This window comes from Phacochoerus africanus, chromosome 15 (genome assembly GCF_016906955.1).
Source record: "Phacochoerus africanus isolate WHEZ1 chromosome 15, ROS_Pafr_v1, whole genome shotgun sequence".
Classification (NCBI taxonomy): Eukaryota; Metazoa; Chordata; class Mammalia; order Artiodactyla; family Suidae; genus Phacochoerus; species Phacochoerus africanus.
The window spans coordinates 83186059-83207939 of NC_062558.1; the positions used below are offsets into that span (position 1 = coordinate 83186059).

Here is a 21881-nt window from a genome sequence, read left to right on the forward strand (position 1 = left end):
TGCTGTTGTTCTGATTGGTTTTGTTTTGGGTCACGTCAAGAGGGCATTAAGCATCTCCGTGGTAAACTCAGCTGGCGAGGGAACCAGCAGGATCAAGTGTGACTAGGCAGGACAGTGGTTGGCACAATCTGAAATAAATTTCGAGTGTTTTTTTTTTTTTTTTTTAGGTTCTGTATGCCACTTTCAATGATGCTTTGTATGGAGGGTACAACTGGAACAAGCTAGCGTATGGCTTAGTTATGCCCAGCTGGAAGCACGAGCTAGAACTTTGACTCCATTGGCCTGAAGGAAACATTATTTTAGGATATAACTGTATCAGCCCAGGCAGTAAGATCCAGGCAGAAGAGCTTGGGGACACTGGGTTGGAATCTAGGACCAGCTGTTACACGAGCCACGTGTCCTGTACCTGTTGGCCTACCTGTGGAGGGGGGTCAGTGGCAGTGTCCACCTCGCTAGGTACAGATCTGACCCAGCCTGCCTTGGGGGAGTCAGGGGGCCCAGGCCTCCACTGCCAATGTGTGGGCACCAACAGCTCTTGCATAGCTCTTGCTGTCCCATCGATTCAAGTGGACCTGGTGGTTGGACCCTATGCAAGTGTCTTCACAGGTCATAGCCCAGTTCAGGATGAAGTCTACCTCTGACTCTTTCAGAATTGGATTTGTTTTTCAGTAAGATTACAAAGCTTTCTGACCACTTTCAGCCATCAGACTGAGCTGGATGAAGATAAAAAAGAAAGGCAGGGTAAGGATGCCCAGGGAACTGGGCTCTGCGTACAGCCACCGTGTAGCCCACTCGGCCTCCCCTGAGTCCCCAGCCACTCCCTGACCTCTTAGACTGAGATAGAGGCCAGCCCATGCCTCTGTACCTCTGCTCCTGGCCCCCCCACATACCCTTTCTTTACAGTTTCAGGGTCAGGAGTTCCTGTTGTGGCTCAGCAGGTGGTGAACCTGACTAGTATCCATGAGAATGTAGGTTCAGTCCCTGGCCTTAATCCCTCAGTGGGTTAAGGATCTGGCATTGCCATGAGCTGTGGTGTAGTTCGCAGACACGGCTCAGATTTGGTGTTGCTGTGACTGTGGTGTAGGCTGGCAGCCGCAGCTCCTATTTGATCCCTAGCCCGGGCACATGCAGCCCTAAAAAGGAATACATACATACATAAATAAAGTTTCAAGGTCTTTCCTTATCCTTCTGTGACCTTCCTCCCGCCCCCCTGGCCCAGGACTTTGCTGCAATGTTATTTTCCCCACCTGCTCTCCTTCTCACCCCCTCCCTCCTTATCCCCCTCCCAGAAAACTCGCCTTGGCCCTCTTGCCTTCCTGCCTTCCTTTCCAGGCAGCTGCTAGTCTGGGCTCACTGTCCCCCTCCCGCCACTACCTGTTATTCTCACTTGACTGAAAGTCGCTTGCTTCAGTCACTAGCCTCAGGGCCTCTCTTGCCTCTGCAGCTGCTGACCACCTTGTCCTCAAAGTCGTCTATTCTGGGCCTCAGCTCCCAGGGCTCTGACCCTCTCCTGCCCATCCTCATCCCACCTCCAGCTGCACCTGCCTGCGCTCGCCTGGCTCCAGGGGCTCCCGTGCCCCCAGGGCAGGGAAGCCATCTGTGCTGATGCGTAAGACTGTGCTGGGCTTCCCCACATGAATAAAAATAAAAATGAATGGATCCAGAACTTCCTGGAACATAGGAAGTATGTTCCAGGAACTTGGAGTACTCACCAGTTAAAAACTGATTCAGTCACCAGAACAGCTCTGAGGAAGGCATTTTCATTCCCAAACAAGAGACTCAGAGAAAGGTGAGTTACTGGTTGAGGATTTAGAGGAGCTGGGTTGAAACACTGGGAACCTCGCCCCAGAACCTGCACTTGGCAATTAAATGAGGTGGTTTGGTTCCTGCCAGCCTTATTTCTGAATCTCTTGACTCCTGCTGAGCAAAACCAGCACCCAGAGCAAGGCTGAGAAATATCAGTTTCCTAAAGATTATCCAGTTACTGGGCCTTGGCAGGTTGACACGCATCTGGAGAAAACCAGAGGGTATGGATCTGTGCTTCTATACCCGGATTTGGGTTCCTGGTTTGGTTTGAGGAGTGGGGGGGCTTTGGGAGAACAAGACATCATCCCCATGCTTAGCCCTACCCTGCACCGGAGGCCCTGGCTCTGGGTGGCAAGTTCATTTCCCTGCGTGGCCAGAGCTGCCACCCACCAGCAAGCCTTTGGAGGATTTTCTCTGCTGAGCGGTGAGGAATTGGACACAGCCTTCCCTCCAGGGGATACTATGCAGGGGCTGCCACTGGGGCAGTAATGGGCATGTGTGTGAGTGTGAGCCACTGCAATCTTAGGGACCCTGGGGAGGGGGAGAGCTCCCCAAAAAAGGAGGCTGCGTCAGAAGCCAGCAGAGGAAGGAGAGACTCAGTCTCAGCAGAGACTACCTGGTTGCCTCTTGGCCAGCAACCTTGGAGGTGGCTGCTGAGGCAACCAAGAAAGGCCAGGGAGCTATTGCAGTGGTCCCAGCACCCAGGGCATCTTGCCCAGGTGTCAGGAGCTCAGCTCTGTCACTGCGTGGTCCAACACCCTGCGCTGTACCAGGTGAGTACGGTGGCTGCATAACCTTCACAGGTGGGCCTTTCTAGCTCTAAGTCATGTGAGGTGCCTGGCCATGGTCTGTAGGATGTCTGCCCCCACACTGTCCCCATTGATGGATCTTGGTAGAGGTGCTTCCACATGCTTGTCTGTCATCCAAGAGAATGCTGCCAGCCTTCCAGGGCAGACAGTGCCTCCTGAAGCTTCCTTCTTCATCTGGGCACTCTCCAAAAATCTGGAGAATTACGCACCTTTAGGGCCTTTTTAGTTCCTTGTAAACTCAGCAAGACCTGTCTTTTCCTCCTCACATGATCAAAATGCTTTTGGGGGCTCCAGGGTGCCTGGGGGAAACTTGACCCTGGCACTATAGAACATTGACCGTGGTATAACTCTGGGGGAGGAAGTTAGTAAGTGGATACTGTTCTGGTGAACCCTACCCATTTTAGAGAGTCCAGCTTTTGGAGAAGGAGGAAGTTGTAAGCCTTAAAAGATTCTGAGGGAATCATTTCATCGCTCTGCTTTCTTCCTGTGCTCTGCATCTTCTGCTTCAGCAGGGGCTTCCAAAGCATGGTTTAATAACTGCCAAACTAAATTAGCACCTCGGACTGTAGTTTTATCACCTCAAACGACTTTTAAACTAATCTCTTTTTTAAATGTATAAGTAAAAGCGATCCAAGCATAGTGTGTATAGTAAAATGCGCGTATCCTTTTCCCCAGAGACACCCGCTATTAAGTACCCACCCGGAAATGTACGTGCACATTGAGATATCTTTTGCACACAAAACACTTGTGTTTTACATAATATTCTACAATTAGTTCTACTCACCGTATCGCAGAAATACTTCTCCGTGGGCGCAAACCCATCCCTAGTTTATTTTCACAGTCCACAGCAGGACTGCCAGGAGCGAATAGAGCTTGCTCTAGAATGGGGATTATATTTAGTCACAGGTAACAGAAAACCCATTTCAAACTGGCCTAAACAATGAGGGGAGGATTTTGTCTCCTGAACCTGGAAAGTCCCGAGGTGGGGTGAGTTTCAGGGCTTGATTGAGTGATTTTAGTGGTGCCAGCAGGATCTGGTTTCCCCTGTCTGCTCTTCTGTCACAGCGTCCCCATCACATGAAGCAGAGGGAGGTGAGACCCCACAATGGACCACCTTGAGCCTCACTCTGATGAGGATGGCGTGGGTGGCAAAGCCATTGAGGGGACGTCCTCAGGCCCCTGTGCTTGTCCATCCCACTGAAACCATGTGGAACCAGGGTCCTGATTAAGGGGGTGAACCCTGGGAAGGCTACCAATCCCTGCGATACTTCTGTGGATGGACGTTTTAGTTATGGGGTGTGTTTGCTTGACGGCGGCTTATGAGAACCCCAATATTTTGTTATTGGAATTTCTAGAAGATTTTGTCTTTTTTTTTTTTTTTTGGCCTTTTTAGGGCCGCACCTGCGGCACATGGAGGTTCCCAGGCTAGGGGTCTAATTGGAGCTACAGATGCTGGCCTACACTGCAGCCACAACACAGGATCCAAGCTGCATCTGTGACCTACACTACAGCTCATGGCAACGCCGGATCCTTAACCCACTGAGCAAGGGCAGGGATCGAACCTGCAACCTCATGGTTCTTAGTCAGATTCGTTAACCACTGCTCCACGACGGGAACTCCAAAAGACTTTTAAACACTTCCCGGGGAGGTAGGCTGACATTGTAAGAGTGGCTGGGTGTGCCTGGGGCTGGTGTATGGTGAGGGTGGCCTGAGTACCTGGGATGTGCAGGCTGGTTCTGGGCCAAGAGGGGTGCTGCTGTGGAAGGAGGTGGGTGACAGCTCCTTCAGTAGCCTGTGGCCCACAACAGCACAGCTTCCACAGGGAGGCTGAGCAAGGTGGCCCCGCAGCCTGCCTTTGCCTCCAGCGATGGAGGAGTGGTTTGGATGGCATTCTTGTGTACAGATAAGAACATGCACTAAAGATTCAGGGCTGCCCCAAGGTTGCCAGGGAGGGAGCTGCAGAGCCGGGGAGGCAGACCTGTGATGGAACCTTCGGTCCAGGTGGCTCACTGTCCGGTTGCTGGGTTGATGGCCCTCTTGGAGAAGGCACACTGGGTTGGGATCTGCCTGCCTGGCCTCTTCCCCACAGCAATGCCAGATCTCAGCTGCATCTGTGACCTACACCACAGCTCACAGCAACGCCAGATCCTTAACTGACTGAGCGAGGCCAGGGATCAAACCTGCAACCTCATGGTTCCTAGTTGGATTTGTTAACCACTGAGCCATGACGGGAACTCCACAATTTTATTTCACAAATTTTCTGGGAGTAGTTGAGTTCATGTGGATGAGAGCGCTTGGTAAACTTGAAAGGTGGTATCGACTGCCCACCTACCGACTACTCACTAGCTTTGTGGCCTTCGGTGAGTTGCTTAACCTCTTTAAGTCTTTTGTAAAATCAGGATAAAAAACACTACCAACATGGGATTTTTTTCAAGGATTAAGTGAGATGAGGTAGGTAAAGCATTTTAACAGAGGTCTAGATTACTTGGTAGGCAACCTCACATCCCACCCCCCGCCAAATGACTGTTTATACAGTCACTGAGATTTTATCCATAGCTACCAGTCCCCACCAGGCTGAGCTGCCTGGGTTGCATGAAAACAGCTCAAGCTGCCAGCCAGGCTGAAATAAAAAGACCCACTTCCTTGTCCTTTTAGGAACAAGGTTTTGAGGCCTGTGGGGAGCTTCAGCAGGTATTTGGAGTTCAAGGTCTGTTTCCTCTCTGAGTTGTGGCGGGGGTGGGGGTTGGTGGCGGAGGAAGAGGGGCTGTCTCATGCCTGGAGTGTGGATCCTGCTAGAAACCAGCGCAGCCGGAGAAGTTGCTCCTGGAGCCCCCAGCGGAAGCAGAGTGGCTCCCACCTGCCAAGGGGGCCAGTCTATCTGCAGAGACCGTGAGGGCGGCTGGCAGAGGGCCACTGCCTGCCTTCCAGGGCTCCAAGACGGATGATCTGTGGGGAGAATGGGATTAGAGGAGCTTGGACTGGGAAGAAGAAAGGGCCTGGAACCAGGCCTTGTAGGACATGGCGTGCCCTGAAAACAATAATGATGTTTGGATGGTTGTGGGTAGGGGGAGGCTAGAGTGGTCCTGGGAGGGGTTGGACCCCACCTGGTCCCACTGCTGGTAAAGAGAACAGAGGCTCAGGCCCGAGGCCTCAGAGTGAGGGCCTGAGTCCAAGGGAGGGGCCTGGAGCAGACCTGAAGCCAAAGCCAGGAGGCCGTCCATCTCTGACAAATGAGGATGTCCACTGCTAAGGCAGGACAGCCTCAGCAGGAGTGGAGCCAGGGTGTGTGTGTGTGTGTGTGTGTGTGTGTGCGCGCGCACGCGCACGTGTAGAACATTCATGGGGTTCCACTGTGCTAACCTGGGCCCTCAGGAGAAAATCTTTGTGTCTAGAACAATGTGGGCTTTATTTAGGCCCCATTTACTTAGGTCCCAAAGTCAGGAGGATGCTAGGAAACATGGCCTCAGTTGCAGGTCTGTTCTAAGGCAACATGAGCCCAGTGGTGTCACCTCTGCTCTGACTGGTGGTAGCACCTTCTGGGCCATGCTGTCCCTTCTCCTGCCCTCACGGCCCAGCCATATCAGTCTCCCCGTGCCTTTGCAGGGAGCCCAGGGATGCAGGCCTTGTTTGTAGGTGATTCTTTGGGCCCAAGCAGTCATTCTCTGTTAGCTGTGGATGGGAGGGAAGATTGTGGGGCTTTTTCAGTTCTGGATCTGTTTTTGTTTTGTCCTATTTTTAAAAATCAGCACAGCTGTGGTCCTCTATGCAAAGAATTGGAGTGGCCTCTGGGAGGGACTCTCAACCCAGTCCCTGGAGACATGTAGACCAGGCTGGACACCTCCTGTTGGGGGTGGTAAGGATAGGGCTGGGGTGGGGGTGGGGATTGTGCTGCAGGGACCAAGGCAAGTCTTCCCATTCCTGACAGGCAGTGGTCTTTCCTGTGCCCTTTGTTAGCGATCGTTTTTCAAAAGAACCAAAACCAAAACCAGCACAAAACCAGCATCTCTCATCTAAAGATTACATATGCATATGTCAAAGATTTTAACTCATTAAATGACAAAAAAATTTTAAAAAGGAGGTCCCGTTGTGGCTCAGCAGGAACACCCGGCTAGGATCCATGAGGATGCAGGTTGGATCCCTGGCCCATGAACTTCCGCATGCCATGGGTGTGGCAAAATAAAATAAAACAATAAAGTAAAATAAAATAACGCAGGCAAGGAATCCAAAGGAGCCAATCTCTCATGTGGAAAGTGGAGCTGGGGTGGCAGGAGTCAGGGTGTCTCTGATGTGCCCTCGGTAAGGGTTAGCCACTGAGAGAGGCGTTCTGGGGCCACTGGCTGCCCTCTCAGTTGGGAACGAATGGCTCAGGCCAAATGCTGCCTGCGTGTCAGCAAAGCTGCTTTAGACCATGTCCCTGTCAGCTCCCGCAGACACGCCAAACTTGTCTTCTCTTCTTCAACCTCAAATCCCTACCTGCTCCTTCATGTCTCACCCATCTCAGCTGAGTGGACTGCCACCCACCCAGTGGTCAAATTCAGGAGTGTGGGTATCACCTGTGCTCTAAGGATGACATCGGCTCCTCCTTCATCAACAGAACATCAGGTCATGAAAAGTTAAACCTCTCATCTGACCGAGAGGTCCTTAATGCTCTGCTCCATGGAAACACCATCATGACAGATTTCCGTGTCACTCTCCCCTTTTTCTCCTGAATGATTCCTGGGATGACTCTGGTGTGCAGTGTGTGCATTTGAATCTCTTTTCAAACATAACTGCACTTTAAAGTGAGCTTAGGGAGTTCTTGCTGTAGTGCAGTGGAAATGAATCCAACTAGGAACCATGAGGTGGTGGGTCCAATCCCTGGCCTTGCTCAGTGGGTTGAGGATCCGGCGTTGCTGTGAGCTGTGGTGTAGTTTGCAGATGTGGCTGGGATCCTGTGTGGCTATACCTGTGGAGTAGGCCAGCAGCTGTAGCTCCAATTCGACCCCTAGCCCGGGAACCTCCATACGCTACGGGTGCGGCCCTAAAAAGCTAAATAAATAAATAAAATGAATGAATAAAATAAATGAATAAATAAATAAATAAAGTAAAGTGAGCTTAGCTCCCTTCTCTGTGATTTGCAAGGCCAGTCTTGGAAACTGCAGGGGGCAGGGGTCTTTGTAGGATTCTCAGATAAAAGAGAATCTGTAAGATGGTCTAAGAAACTGGGGTGTGGGGCCCAGTTTTTTTTTTTTTCTTTTTCTTTTTGTCTTTTTAGGGCTGCATTGGCAATATATGGAAGTTCCCAGGCTTAGGGTTCAAATCGGAGCTGCAGCTTCTGGCCTACACCAGAGCCACAGCAACGCCAGATCCGGGCCATGTCTGCCATCTACACCACAGCTCACCCCAACGCCGGATCCTTAACCCACTGAATGAGGCCAGGGATTGAGCCCCTGCCTTCATGGATGTTAGTCGGATTTGTTATCACTGAGCCATAGCAGGACCTCCTGACTTTATTCTTTAAAGCGGGAGTCTGGGGACACAGAATTAGCTACAAACACCTACCAACTCCCAATATATTGATTCACCGTTAGTGAGGAACCAGGTCCCATATTAAGGAGCAAGAAACAACAGTCATTGTCACCTACTGAGAGCCTGGCCCTATGACTCCAACATAACTCACCTCATCTGTTTAAAGCTGACAAAAGGCCTGGGCAGCGCCCTGATTTCTTGAGAAGCTCTGCCGGGAAGTTCAGGCCTGGCTGGCTGCAACCGTGGGCTCTGTAAACATAAACATGTGTGTCTGTGCTGTTATCTTTCTGTTTACAAATGTCAGCGTGGGTGTCCTCACTCTGTAAAGGTACTAGGATTCCAGCAATTCGTGGTAGGGAAAGCCCCAAACCTGCTCATGAACTCTGCTTGCCAACTCCTGGCACTCCTGCCCACATGCCTCTGACTCCTGTGGCCGCTTAGTGGTCCTTTTTATGTCCTTCCTCTTTCCTGGCAGAACTGGATAAAGTTCACTTTTTTCTCCCCCTTTCCTAAATAAGAAATCTCACAGCAAGTGTTTTGGGAGTTAAATCATTCTGATGAAGATTTGCGGCAAGGTGGTCCATAGTCCCGGGTGTATGGCTGTTTCCCTGCTTATTCCCCTGCCATCTCTGGGCTCAGGAAACCTGATTTTCAGTCCCATGTTATATGGAGCAACTTGGCTCACCCCAGCTTGGCCTCCCAAATGGACGTATCCCAACCTAGTAAGGTTTTCAGAAGTTCATGGGCCTTTCCTTTTAATAGGACAATAGGGGGATAAGATACTCTTTTTCCTGATACATAAAATTGGGACCATACTACACATGCTGTCCCCCCTAGTAATACATCATGAGTACCCGTTTATGCCAAAAGATGTTCTCAGCATCAATTCTAATGGCGGTATAGCATTTCATCCTATAGACATGCCATGATTTATTAATCTAAACCCCTTTTATTTTATTTTATTTATTTTATCTTATTTTTGCTTTTTAGGGGCACACCCACAATATATGGAGGTTCCCAGGCTAGGGGTCAAATCAGAGCTACAGATGCTGGCCTACACCACAGCCACAGCCACAGCCACACAGGATCCCAGCCTGTGGATCTTTGACCTACACCACAGCTCAGGGCAATGCTGGATCCTTAACCCACTGAGCGAGGCCAGGGATCAAACCTGCAACCTTGTGATTCGTTTCTGCTGCGCCACGACAGGAACTCCTCTAAACCCAAAGGTCACTGAAATTTCCATGATTATGACTCATGATGCAGTAATTATTCTTATGTATGCCACAGAGCCTCCAAGGTCACGACCACGGATGGCTCTCCAGGCAGAATCACAGGTAAGAGCTCTGTTGACTGAACAAATATCCATCCTTTCTCCCGTGTTATTAACTGTCATTTTGATCACAAACTAAATAATTATGTATGTATTTGGACCTGTCTCACTTCAATCTACCTGTTTTTGTGTCAGAATTGAAATGTTTGTTTTACGAGTCTGAATACTGGTGATACAGAGTTCAATACCCCTCAGTATTTTCTAGGCCATTCTCATCTGTTCATTCTTTCAGCTAATTTGGGAATCATTTTATCAAGTCTCTCCCCCATGTCCCAATTAAATTTCAGGCTGGAAATTGTATTAAATGCATGGATTCTTTGAGACTGTATTAATTATGTGTTGCTGCATAACACATTACCCCGAAGTTTAGCAGCTTGAAACTACACACATATTTTGCACACCCTTTTTGAGGGTCAGGAATCTAGGAACACCTTGGTTAGGTGTTTCTGGCTAAGGAACGCTCACGAGGTCATGGTAAAACTGCTGGCTGGGCTGCAATTTCACCAGACCAGCTCCTCTGCCAATCCCACTCATGAAACTGTTGTCAAAAGACTTCAGCTCCTGGACATGTGTATTTCATGACATGGTCTCTCCAGAGTAAAAAGAGAGAGGGAAAGAGAGAGGGAGAAAGGGAGGGGGAAGCAGAAATGTCTTTACTAAACTGATCTCCAAAGTGACACATCATCGCTTTTGGCGTATCCTATTGATCACACAGACTAACCCTGACATGTGTGAGAAAGGCCACACAAGGTCATGGATACCAGGAGGCAGAGATGTTTGGGAACCACCTTAGAGGCTAATACAGAGGTGGACTGAACACATTACAATATTAGGTCTTTCTTTTTGTTTTCTTTTTCTTAGGGCTGCATCTGCGGTATATGGAATTTCCCAGGCTAGGGGCTGAATCGGAGTTATAGCTGCTAGCCTATGCCACAGCCACAGTAACACAGGATCTGAGCCTCATCTTCGACCTACACTACAGCTCGCAGCGATGCTGGATCCCCAACCCACTGAGCAAGGCCAGGGATTGAACCCACATCATTATGGATACTAGTCAGATTCGTTTCTGCTGTGCCATAATGGGAACTCCATATTCGTCTTTCTGATGGTGAAGGTGGTGTGACCCTGTACCAACTTAAATCCTAGGTTTGTGCTCAGTGAGGATTTTTCACTTTTCTTCATATAGGTCCCTGCAGTGTTTGTTAAATTTATTTCTAGTGTTTCCTGTCTGGTTTCCATTGTGAACAGGATCTCTTTCACAGCGTATTTGCTAAGTAGTTGTTGCTCATACAGGGACACTATTGATTTTTATGGCCATGATTTTTCAGTGGAGCTTAACTGGTGACAAAGCAGAAATACCCCTGGCCTTGCATTGAGCCCTTGGATCGCAAAACTGAGACCAGGTAAGATCCTAAATGTGCTCTTGGGACCAAATTCCCCAAGTGCTTATGTACCAGAGAGGTGGGGGCAATGTAGGAGGGCCTTCCTGCTGCCCATTTTTACGTGTTGGCTGTGCTCTGGGCTGCCCAAAGCCAAGAGGATGGGGTTCTCTGGCCAACACTTGACCCTACCTTTGAGGGAGCCTTGTGGTCAGGGCATGAAAGGACAGCCAGAGCAGGTGGCCGGTCGCTGGGCCAGTCCACCTAATGCCCCACAGCCTTAACCCATCTGCCCAGGGCTTCCAGGTGCAGGGCTCCAGCAACCTTTCTCCAGAGTCCTGTTCTGGATGCCTCCCAGCATCTACACAACCTCTAATCAGTTCCAGTAAGAACGATCCTTCATCTGTACCCTTTCCCAGTAGCTATTTATCTAGTATCTGGTGCCTGCCAAGCAGTATTCTTGGCACTGAGGACATCAGTGAAGCACCTGCCCTTGTGCTGTTTGTCATCTCATAGGGAGAGACAGACAAAAGCACACAAATTGTGAAATGGTATTTTACAAAGTAAGTAATACAGGAAGAAACAGAGCAGAATGGGGGGGGTGGATAAGGAATACAGAAGAGTAAAAAGTCTGAGCGAAGACTTGAAGGAGGTGAGTTAACTACCTGGGAATATACAGTATAAGGGAGAGAACAAGAATGGGAGTGGAGTTAAGACTCCATTACAGTGGGTTAAGAATCTAATTGCAGGAGTTCCCCCCATGGCTCTGTGGTTAACAAATCCGACTAGGAACCATGAGGTTGCCGGTTCGATCCTTGGCCTCAATTAGTGGGTTAAGCATCTGGCGATGCCGTGAGCTGTGGTGTAGGTCGAAAACACAGCTTGGATCAGATGTGGCTGTGGCTGTGGCTGTGGTGTAGGCCAGCAACTGTAGCTCCGACTGGACCCCTCACCTGGTAACCTCCATATGCTGCGGATGTGGCCCAAGAAAAGACAAAAAAAAAAAAAGAAAAAGAAAAAAAGAAAAGAATCCGAATGCAGTGGCTTGGGTTGCTGTGGCAGTGCAGGTTCTATCCCTGGCCCAGTGCAGTGGATTAAAGGATTTGGCATTGCTGTACTTGTGGCCCAGGTTCAATCTCTGGTCCAGGCTGTGGGTATGGCCATTAAAAAAAAAGAAAAGAAAAGAAAAAGAAAAAAGAAAGAGAGTGGTGGTGCCAGGGGCTATCTGAAGGAGTGGGAAGGAGGCAGATTACTGTGGGCCTTGGGCTTTGAGTAAAATGGGAGCCACTACAGGGTTTGCAGCAGAGGAATTACATGATTTAAGTTTTAAAACAATTTTAGAGGAAGCAGATAATTGATAGAAGGCTCTGGGATCAAGAAATGTCCCCCAGTTCTGCCCTCTTGGTCCCCACTGGCAATGCTGGTACAGTCCTTATCACCTCTCTCCTAGATTTTGGCCAAAGTCTGCTGGCTTGTCCCTCAGCCTCCTGTTCCTCTGTCTCTGAGAAATGCCTCCAAGCCCTTCTCCAGTTTAGTAACCTCTGGCCACAAGAATGGTTTATCCCTGCCAAAATTCTAGCCTTCCTGACTAGGGAGGTCTGGCCTTTTAAAATTTATTTCTTTTTAGGGCAGCCTTTGTGACACATGGAAGTTCTCAGGCTAGGGGGTGAATTGGAGCTGCAGCTGCTGGCCTATGCCAAGGGAGGTCTGGCTTTGTCTGCATGTCCCTCTCTGGGGGCAGGTGTCAGTGTGGACAAGGCGGTGCATGTGGGTCCTGGCTTCACCAGCACTGACTTCCAGAAGCCAATTTTTGGGGGTCACATTTCAGAGCTTCTGAAATACATTTAATTTCTGTCATATGAATTATATATATCTTACCCATTGTAGAAGCAATACAGAATTGTCTAAAGTGGGCTCCCTCCCTCTTCCAAGAAGAAAGCAAGAAACCATGTGTTTGTTTTCCACATTATGTTTTCCTTTGTCTATACAAAAATAATCCAACATAGAATTTAAAGAATGGATTACACTGTGCCCAAAATTCTGCATGTCACCTCTTCATTTTTCTGCCATGGACATTTTCCCTGGTCAAGAAGACAGATGGACTCCATATTCTCTGCGACATGCGTTACTGTTCCTCACCGTGTGCCCCTCCCCGGCAGGGACATTCAGGTGGTTTCCCACTTGTGTAATAACATCGCCAGCACATACCTCTGCCCCCAGAAGGAACTGTGTTAGCATGCAAAGTTAAACATAGCACATCGGCTAATGTGAAAAATGAAAGCAAAATAAAACCAGTTGGAAGGTGGCAGAAAACCATGTCCGAAAACACCGCCAGTTTACTCGCCTCATCTGCAGTAGCCAAGCGCTGCCTTAACCGGAACCTCTGGGGGCTCCTTTTCTCTGCGTGCCCCTGCCCCGGGGTCAGGGCCCTGGAGGGCCGTCGTGTCCCCGCCGCATGGCCTCGGGGGAGGGAACGGGTCCTCCTGCACCCGATCTCCGCGCGTCCAGGCTCGCGTGGCTACTGCGCGGCTCCCTGAGCCCTGATCTCCCACTTGCAGGAGTTCCGGCTACCATTGGCCGCCAGGGGGCGCCCCATGCCAGGCTGAGTGACCTCCTCTGTCCCAGGAGAGAGAAGGCTCCGCAGACGCCAGGCCAGAGGTGGCGCCGGGCGGGGCGGGGCAGCTCCCAGAAGCGCCAGCCCAAGCGCTTCTTCCCGGAAATTGGATTCCGCCCGCGCGCCGGCTACGCTCGGCGTTCAGCCTCTCTGCCCCCCTGACCTGGGATTGCCCAGGAGCGCTCCGCCCGCCGCGGCACAAACCCGGGCGTTAGTGGAGTCGTTGCCATCCGGCCGCCACCCGCCCTCTCCGGATGACACCATCACTGCTCAACCAGAGGACTCGTCTTCACTGCCTATCCCCGCGGCTCCGTATTGTGCTCTCTCCGCCCTCTTTTTGTTGCATCTGTGGAACTCAAAGGGAGAAGCTGCCAGCGGGAGGCTAGAACCCTTCGTGCCTTCCCCTCCTTGTCTCCTCTCTGGACGCTGAGCTCCCACCTAGTATCAGGGCCAGAAAGATAGCCCTTCCCGGAGGGAGGGCAGGAGGAGGTTCCCACAGTCCGGGTCAAGGAAACTGAGGGAACCAGGATGCTGAGTGGCGGGAGTTGCTGAAAGGTCTGGGGTGGGGAGGAGAGAGAAGAGGGCAGGTGGGGGTCTCTGCGTGGAGGCTCTAAGGTCTGGTTCACATGGGGACAAGCCAGTCAGACCTGGGGGAGGGACAGCCTGGTCCTCCGCACTCCTTTTTGACCCCATGGGCTTAAAGGTCACTGGACCCGCTTAATCCTTACTGTCTTGCACCTTGAAGAGGGAGAAGGGGGCCATTCACACCTTGGTTCCATCACTCCTGGGTGCTTGATCCACCTTTAGTCCTTGTGGGGAGGGAAGGGGACATGAAGGTCACCAGCCCAGCCAGGCCACAGTTTGTTTCTTTTCGCCTGGTATGGCTACAAGCCATCAAAAGAGTCATAATATTTGAAAATTGGATGGAGTTGCAGGGTGGCAGTGGACTGGGGAGCCATTGGCAAGTCACTTACCTTCTCTGAACCCCAGTTTCCTTGTCTGAGCAGGAGGGCAGCTGGGAGTAGCTCTGAGCACCTGTTAGAGCAGGCTTTGGGTCTCAGCATGAGTAGCACCTACCCATCCACATGGCCAAAGAGATGTGGGTTCCTTCCAAGCAGAAAGCACCACCCAACTCTGTCCAGGGTGCGTCACGTTCAGGGCATGGAGGGGATAGAGTAGACACACTTGCCTTTGTTGTTTGAGGTACTCTTCGGATACTTCTGATAACCAAGACTGACCCCAAATGGAGGGTTCATCTGCCAGCACAGCTTTAGAACCTCATCATAGGGAAGAGGGAGAGGATGCCTGCTTCCTTCGTGTCCTTGAATTTCATGATCAAACCCCTTTACTGTCCCTACTGATTCCATTTTGTTTTCTTCCTTGGCTATAACACAGAGAGCAGGAAAGCTCTTTTCTCCTCCAAGGCAAGTATAGAAGCATTACTGCAATAGCCCAAGGTCCTGGAAAAGAGGAAGGTTGGCAATGATGGAGCAGGTAGAGCGTGAGGCCAAGCAGCTTGGAAGCTCCTGGCTGGCTCCTCTGGCCTGTTTGACGTTGGCTCACAAGGCGTGGAATTAATAAGCAAAGCTGCCTCCTCCTCCTCTTACCTGCAGAGGAGAGATCAGTTCCCAGTTGGCCGGGGCAGTGTCATCGATACAGCTGGTGTCATCGTTACCTTCCACTAACAGATCACTTGACACCTGCTGGGCAAGGCTGAACCTGGGCATTGCCCTGTGGAGCTGGAGGCTTTGGCCCTCCCATTGTCCCAGAGCCCAAGGGAGGTCAAGACACAGGCTCTGCTGGGATGTGATGATTGGTGACCCAGCAGAAGGACTAGACTGTGTTCAGTGCCGGATCCCTGTTGCAGATCCCAGCTGCTTCTGCTTCCTGGTCCCTGTTCTGTCCCGGGTGGAAGAGATGAGTTCATTGCTGGCTGGGAGCTGAAGTAGTGATGATGCTGTGTGGAGAAGGGGCTCTGGGAGTGGCCCTGGCGTGAGGAGCTGGGGTGAGGAGTGGCCTGGGGTGTCCCACCTGGTGTGTGCCTCTCAAGTGGCGTGATGCTGCAGCAGATCCTGCGTGATATGTACATCGACCCTGAGCTGCTTGCCGAGCTCAGTGATGTGCAGAAGCACATCCTTTTCTACAAAATGCGAGAGGAGCAGCTGAGACGCTGGAGGGAGCGCGAAGCTTGGGAAGCCCTGGCAGAGGTTGAAGGTCTTCGCCCCCCCAAGGCCAAGCGAGGTATGTGGCAAGGGACTGAGCCCTGGCTTCCCAGGAGGTGGAAAAGTTGTTAATGTCAGACTGTGTTCTTCTTTAAAATGGGCACTGGTGGGATGAGGGCCGGGGCCTGCACCCTTTGTTCTCTGAGCATCTTGTCCCTGTAGCCTGGTCTGACCAGGTCTGTAGGGCTCCAAGGCTGCAGAAGGGGCTGCCTGGGGAGCCCAGTGACATTGGGGCATGGGGACTTGCTTTGTCGTGTTGTGGGAGGGAAGATATCATTGAGATTTCAGATTGTGGGTGACTGCCTGGTATAGGAGAGGCCATGTTCTTGACCCTCACCAGTGGTTCTGGTCAGAGGGCCAGGGTGCAGCAAAGACATGCAGCTCCTGTCTCCCTTGTATGTAGGGGGCACAGCTCTTCCAAGTCAGGCCAGCATGGTGCCCTATGCTCCTTGTACCTGTCCTCTTGAGAGAGGATGCTTTGGGTTGTGCTGGATCCCTGTTGGGCATTTGGAGAGAGGGGGTCAAGGAATGTCCTGCACTAAGAGTGATCAACCCCAGTGACAGTAGCAATCGCAGACAAGAAGCAAGGTGTCAACCTATGTTTCAGGGCATTACCATGCAGTGATGTGCCAGTCAGGACCATGGACTGGGGCACCTGTGAGTGAAGGTGCACCTGGAGCAGTCAAGCTGCTGAGCTTGGTGCAGGACCTCAAGATCCTTCTGGGGAGGACACTTTATGTGGCTGCTGTCCTTTACAGTTTGCAAAGCCCGTTCATCTTCGCTCTTGTTCTCTCCCCACAACCTTCCTCTTGGCTTCCATGCTGTTCCCTAGAGTCACGTGTAGACTTGATCTGTTTTTAAGTTTTCAGTCCAGGACAAAGTCCTGATTCTGGGCTGACATACAGACTCCCTTGGTGACCCAGCTCCCTCTCTCCACTCCAGGCTTACTGTTGGTCCCTGCCCCATGTCACAGGCCACACCCGCACCCATCTGGATGTCTTGCTCTAGCCTCTGTCCTTATGTGTGTAGTTTAGTTCTTCCCATTGGTAGTGTTCTGCCTTCATCCTCCTGATGAACTCCTTCAGCTCTAGCTGCTGCCTCTTGGCATCTCTTGGGATGCTCCTGGCACTGGGAAGTACTTGCTCCTCCGTGGCTCCTTGGTGTGTAGGACCCATCCCTGCCCTAGTGCTTGCTACACTCTCAGTATCATCCATCGTCTGCTTGCCTGGCTCTCCCAAGGGACTCAGAGCCACTGGAGTGAGAGCCCATCCTCCATTCTGTCTTCCATCCTTGGGTCTGGCACAGAGCTGGCACAGAGTGTGAAATCCCCATTTTGAACAAAACCCAGCGGGATTCCTGGGGGAAGAGCCATGACTTGGCTGTGTGGTTGGTGCCAAGGCTGGGGCTGCACTGGCAGCTGCATCACTACTGGAGAAAAAGACAAGCTGCCTTTCCTGCCCCACCGGCCTGAGCCCTGGGGCCTCATGGTGTCTCTCCCATGGCTCTTCTGGAAGGAAGACAGATGCCTCAAACTTTAACTGCAAAAATATTTTTACGGCGGTTTGTCACACATTGACATCTACATTTTCGTATATAAATTATATATTAAACTCATTTGGGTTTCTGGTCTGGAAGACTCTTTTCTCTTTTCCAGATAATTAATTTTCTGATTTATAAAAAATGGAGAAGAGGAGGAAGCACACTGAGGAATGTGTGTGTTCCAGGTCAGGATCCTGCTCAGATCTCAGCTCTTTGCTTCAGTCCTGCTGTAGAGCCATCTGGGCAGACCTTAGTGAGGCTCTGGGGGAAGGGGGCTCAGCTCCAGGGGCTGGAGAGCTTCTTATTGTGCGTCCGGAGTGCGTCCTGGTTTGCGTCCTGGGATCATGATGAAGTCTTGCAACACCTCCCTATCTGGTCTGTGGCCTTTCATATTTACCATGTGCCTGCCCTCACTGAATGCCCCCATAGCCCTGTGACTCCATCTCAGATGAGGAAGCCATGGCTCACTTGATACATCCATTCAAGTCACCTAGATGCTACAAGTGGAGACAGGAGGAGACAGGACACACGTCCCGTGATTTTGACCTTGTCCAGTGACTGATGGTTTTCTCTTCATTCACTTTTTTTTTTTTTGTCTTTTTAGGGCTGCACCTATGGCATATGGAAATTCCTAGGCCAGGGGTCGAATTGGAGCTCTAGTCACTGGCCTACGCCACAGCCACAGGAATGCCAGAGCCAAGCCTCATCTGCAACCTACACCACAGCTCATGGCAATGCTGGATCCTTAACCCACGGAGCGAGGCCAGGGATCGAACCCGAATTCTCATGGATGCTAGTCAGATTTGTTTCCGCTGAGCATGATGGGACCTCCTATTCATTCATTCTGAGCTCTGGACTTCAGTGGAGGACCTGTGCACATGTTCATTTGTTCATTCTTTCACTCATTTATTCCCTTAGGCAACATGACTAAGCACAAACCTCAGTGAATTGGACAGAGCTTTGGCCCTTGAGTCAGTGAGCAGACAGATCAGATTCCAGGGAACATACTGAATGGAGTGCCAGGATCAAGGCCTGTTGCAAGGCAGCCATGTGGTGGCTTAGGGAAGGGTCTGTGGGACAGGCCCCATAGGCTGGATCTTTCCCTTCCTTTCACAGGTTCCCTCTTTCCAGCTTTTGCCTCTGTCCCTCCAATTTATCCTAAGGGAAGCATTTGCTGTGTCCTGTTGGGTGTGCCAGTCCCTTGGCATCCCTGAGCACAACTTACTCAGTCCTGGTCAGCCTGGAATGACATGGCACCTCTTCCTGCCCATCTCTCCAGTCCTGCTTGTCCCGAGACCTTCCTCCTCTCTTCTGAGGACACCTCCCAGCCCCTAGCAGGCCTGACCTCACTGTCCCCAGGGCTCAGGCAGGGCAAGGTGTACCCTGTCCCTGAGAACCTCTCTGCTCTCCAGTTGTACCTGCAGAGAGAAGGCAGAAACACTGATGATACAGTGTTTAAAGTGGATTATTCCAGTTTACGGAAACTTGGGTGTATTTTTGTTTGTTTCTTTCTTTGTTTCCACTTTATTTTTTACCGAGGAGCTTCTGGTGTTCTGCCCTGTTGTGGAAGACACAGACCCTCAGCTTCTGTTGTTTTCCCATCTGTCGTCATGTTTGCCATTTGTCACTTTTCTGACAAAATTTGATGTCTGACAGGAATTGGTGTTGTTGGGACTCTGGGAAGGCATGTTATCACATTGCAGACCCGGTAGATTTAAGCCGGGCCCTCCAGCATTACTGTGACCTTTGCAATCGCTTCCTCTTTCACCACCGCGGGGACCCACGCCCATTTAGGAGCTTCGGCCTTCTCACCCCCTGGCCCCTGCTGTGCTTGCCCAGTTATCCCAGTTTCTTGGGGCTGGAGCTGGGTGAGACACAGGACACAGGACATATGTGTTCCTACTGCTGTTGTAACCCAGGAAGCTTCCCCACCTGGTCTTGACACTTCTGCCCTGATTAGTAGTTTCACTCAATGTCAAACTGGTTCCTCCCTGACCATCTCCTTGTCCATCCTGACATCCTTTGCCTGGGAGCCAGACCTCTCTCCCACTCTCTGTCCTACTTCCTCCTTTAACTTGGCTGATGTTGGCCACACGGCAAACCAAACCCGCAGCCTCAGGGAGGTGCCTTATTTTCACCTGCTTGGCCAGCCCTGTGCTTGCCCCAACCAGCCTATGGAAGGCTCTAAGTCCAGGGACCAGCCTCCACCACCTCCATTCCCTACAGCTGGGGTCAAAAGGCAGCTCCCACCTGTTAGACCAGCCTGTTTCTGCCAGCCCTGCCTGTGCCACCCCCACAAGCAGCCCTGACCTGAGGCCGGAGGGAGATACCCTATCAAGCAACCTGTGTCTCAGCTCTCGGCCATACCTGCTGTGCATCTGCCCCCAACTTGGTGCTCAGGTAGGCCTGGTTCATACCTGGATGAAAGCTGTGTGCCATGGTCCTTCTCACTGGGTATCTTCCTTCTCTCGTTTTCCTGGGAGCCATCCAGTAACCACGGCAACCTCGCCTGATGGACTCAGGCCCTCCTTAGCTGCCATGTGTTCCCTTTCCAGGCATGGGAACCTGTACTTACTTGTCACATTCCTGATGTACCCATGTACTCAGTGGTCCCCTGCCTCATGCTCATGCCCTATGACCTTCCTAGGAGCAGCTAAAGTGCCTTTTAATACACTAATTATCTTGTGCATCTCCCTGGCTCAGTGGCTTCTGTTGCATTCAAAGAAACACGAATGATTGGGAGTTCCCTGGTGGTCTAGTGGTTAGGATTCAGTGCTTTCACAGCTACAGCCTGGGCTCAGTACCTGTTCTGGGAATTGAAATCCCACATCAAGCTACTTCTTGCCTGTTCACCACAGATAGAAAAAAAAAAAAAAGGTTAAGAAAGAAAAGAAAAGAAAAAAGAAATACAAATGCTTTTGCAGGCCTCTGCCACTTTCCAACCTAATTTCCTAACTTCCACCCATTTTACATCCTTCTGCATGGACTGTTCCCAAAACCTTGTGAGGCTGGGTGTTATTCCTTATCCATTTCTCAGTTAAATGTTGAGCTCTTCACTGACCACTGATTCTCAAGGAGCGCCCCACCAAGCTCTCTTTCAATCCCTGCCTGATTTCCTTCAAAGCACTTACCACATACGGAAGTATCTTTTTAAAAAACAATTGTGGTAGAATACACACAACATAAAATGTAACCATTTTATTTATCTATCTATCTATCTATTTATTTATCTATTTATTTAGTCTTTTTAGGACTGCACCCATGGCATATGGAAGTTCTTAGGCTAGGGGTCAAATCAGAGATATAGCCGCTGGCCTGTGCCACAGCCACAGCAACACCAGATCCGAGCTGCGTCTGTCACGTACACCACAGCTCATGGCAACGCTGGATCCTTAACCCACTGAGCGAGGCCAGGGATTGAAACTGCATGCTCAGGGATACGAGGTCGGGTTCATTACTGCTGAGCCACAATGGAAACTCCCATAATCATTTTAAAGTGTGCAATTTGTACAGTCAAAATGTGCAACCACTGCCTCTATGATTTCCATCATCACAAAACAAAAGCTCGTATCCATGAAGTGGCCACTCCCCACCCTCCTTCCCCAGCAACCTCTGATCTGCTTTCTATCTCTGTGGATTTGCCTTCATCTTTTTAAAAAATGTATCTGTTGTGTGTTTACGGTCTGTCTCCTCCATTAGCTGAGAGTGCTGTGAGACGGTGGCTGTGGCTGCGTGATCTCCATCCCAGCATCTGGAACGAGGCCCAGGGATGTGTTTGGGGGTGGCTTTGGGGGGGGGCAGCTGCTAAGATCCTTGCATGTGTGGTGTGTCAAAGGGACCTGACTGAAGAGACAGGTATTAAAGGATTTCTCTTCTGAGTAAAAAGCTGTGAGCTGTGCAGTAGGACCCCTCCTCTAGACCTTAAAAATCTTCAGTAAAAGTCTAAAAATCTCAACATACCTGTGTTTTGGGATATGCTGTAGAAGCTGAAATACAATCTATAATATGTATATATAATGGCAGTTCTGTCACCTTTTCACTCATAAGTCATTTCCTTTTTATTTCTAAGTCATTTCCTTTTTATTTCCTGTTTTAGCATTTAGACTTAGATTTTAGTTTGACCAATGCTATGTTTTTTTCTTTGCATTGGCTTAGTGTACATCCCCCTGTATCTTTTGATACTATTTTGTTTTAAGGGAGTCTATCAAAAAAATGTATATTAACTAGCATATGTTATTTTAAAACTTACTTAAAAAATATACTTGAATCCAGATTCTGTATCTTTATGAGGAATGAAACATTATCTACTAAAGATGAGAAACTTAAGGATATTTTGATATCCCTCCCCATCCTCCCCATGACTTCGTTGGTATAATGAAGAATTTTAGATTGATTTTGTTTACTGATTCATCTTTCAAGACATTTTTTATGCCCGTAGTAGTTTCATAATCAGACCATAATAACAATAATTATTTGGATACTAACTCCATTTTGCACTACTTGCTCCCCACATTTTTTCTCTAAGGGGAAAGTGGTAAATATTCTTTTTTTTTTTTTTTCTTTGTATGGCTACACCTGTGGCATATGGAAGTTCCTGGACTAGGGGTCAAATCAGAGCTGCAGCTGCTGGCCTACACCACAGACATGGCAGCACCGGATCCTTAACCCACT

General features: G+C 50.2%; 1 protein-coding gene across 2 annotated transcripts in view; it reads left to right on the forward strand.

Moving 5' to 3' along the window:
• The first annotated feature begins 12031 nt into the window (after window positions 1-12031).
• Window positions 12032-21881, forward strand: part of SH2D4B (SH2 domain containing 4B) — a 91554-nt gene continuing 81704 nt past the window's right edge. For both annotated transcript variants that reach the window (XM_047762121.1, XM_047762122.1), the window contains exon 1: window positions 12032-15690. In XM_047762121.1, the coding sequence (XP_047618077.1) occupies window positions 15507-15690 (184 nt within the window). In that variant the 5' untranslated portion in view covers window positions 12032-15506. The remainder of the gene's footprint in view (window positions 15691-21881) is intronic.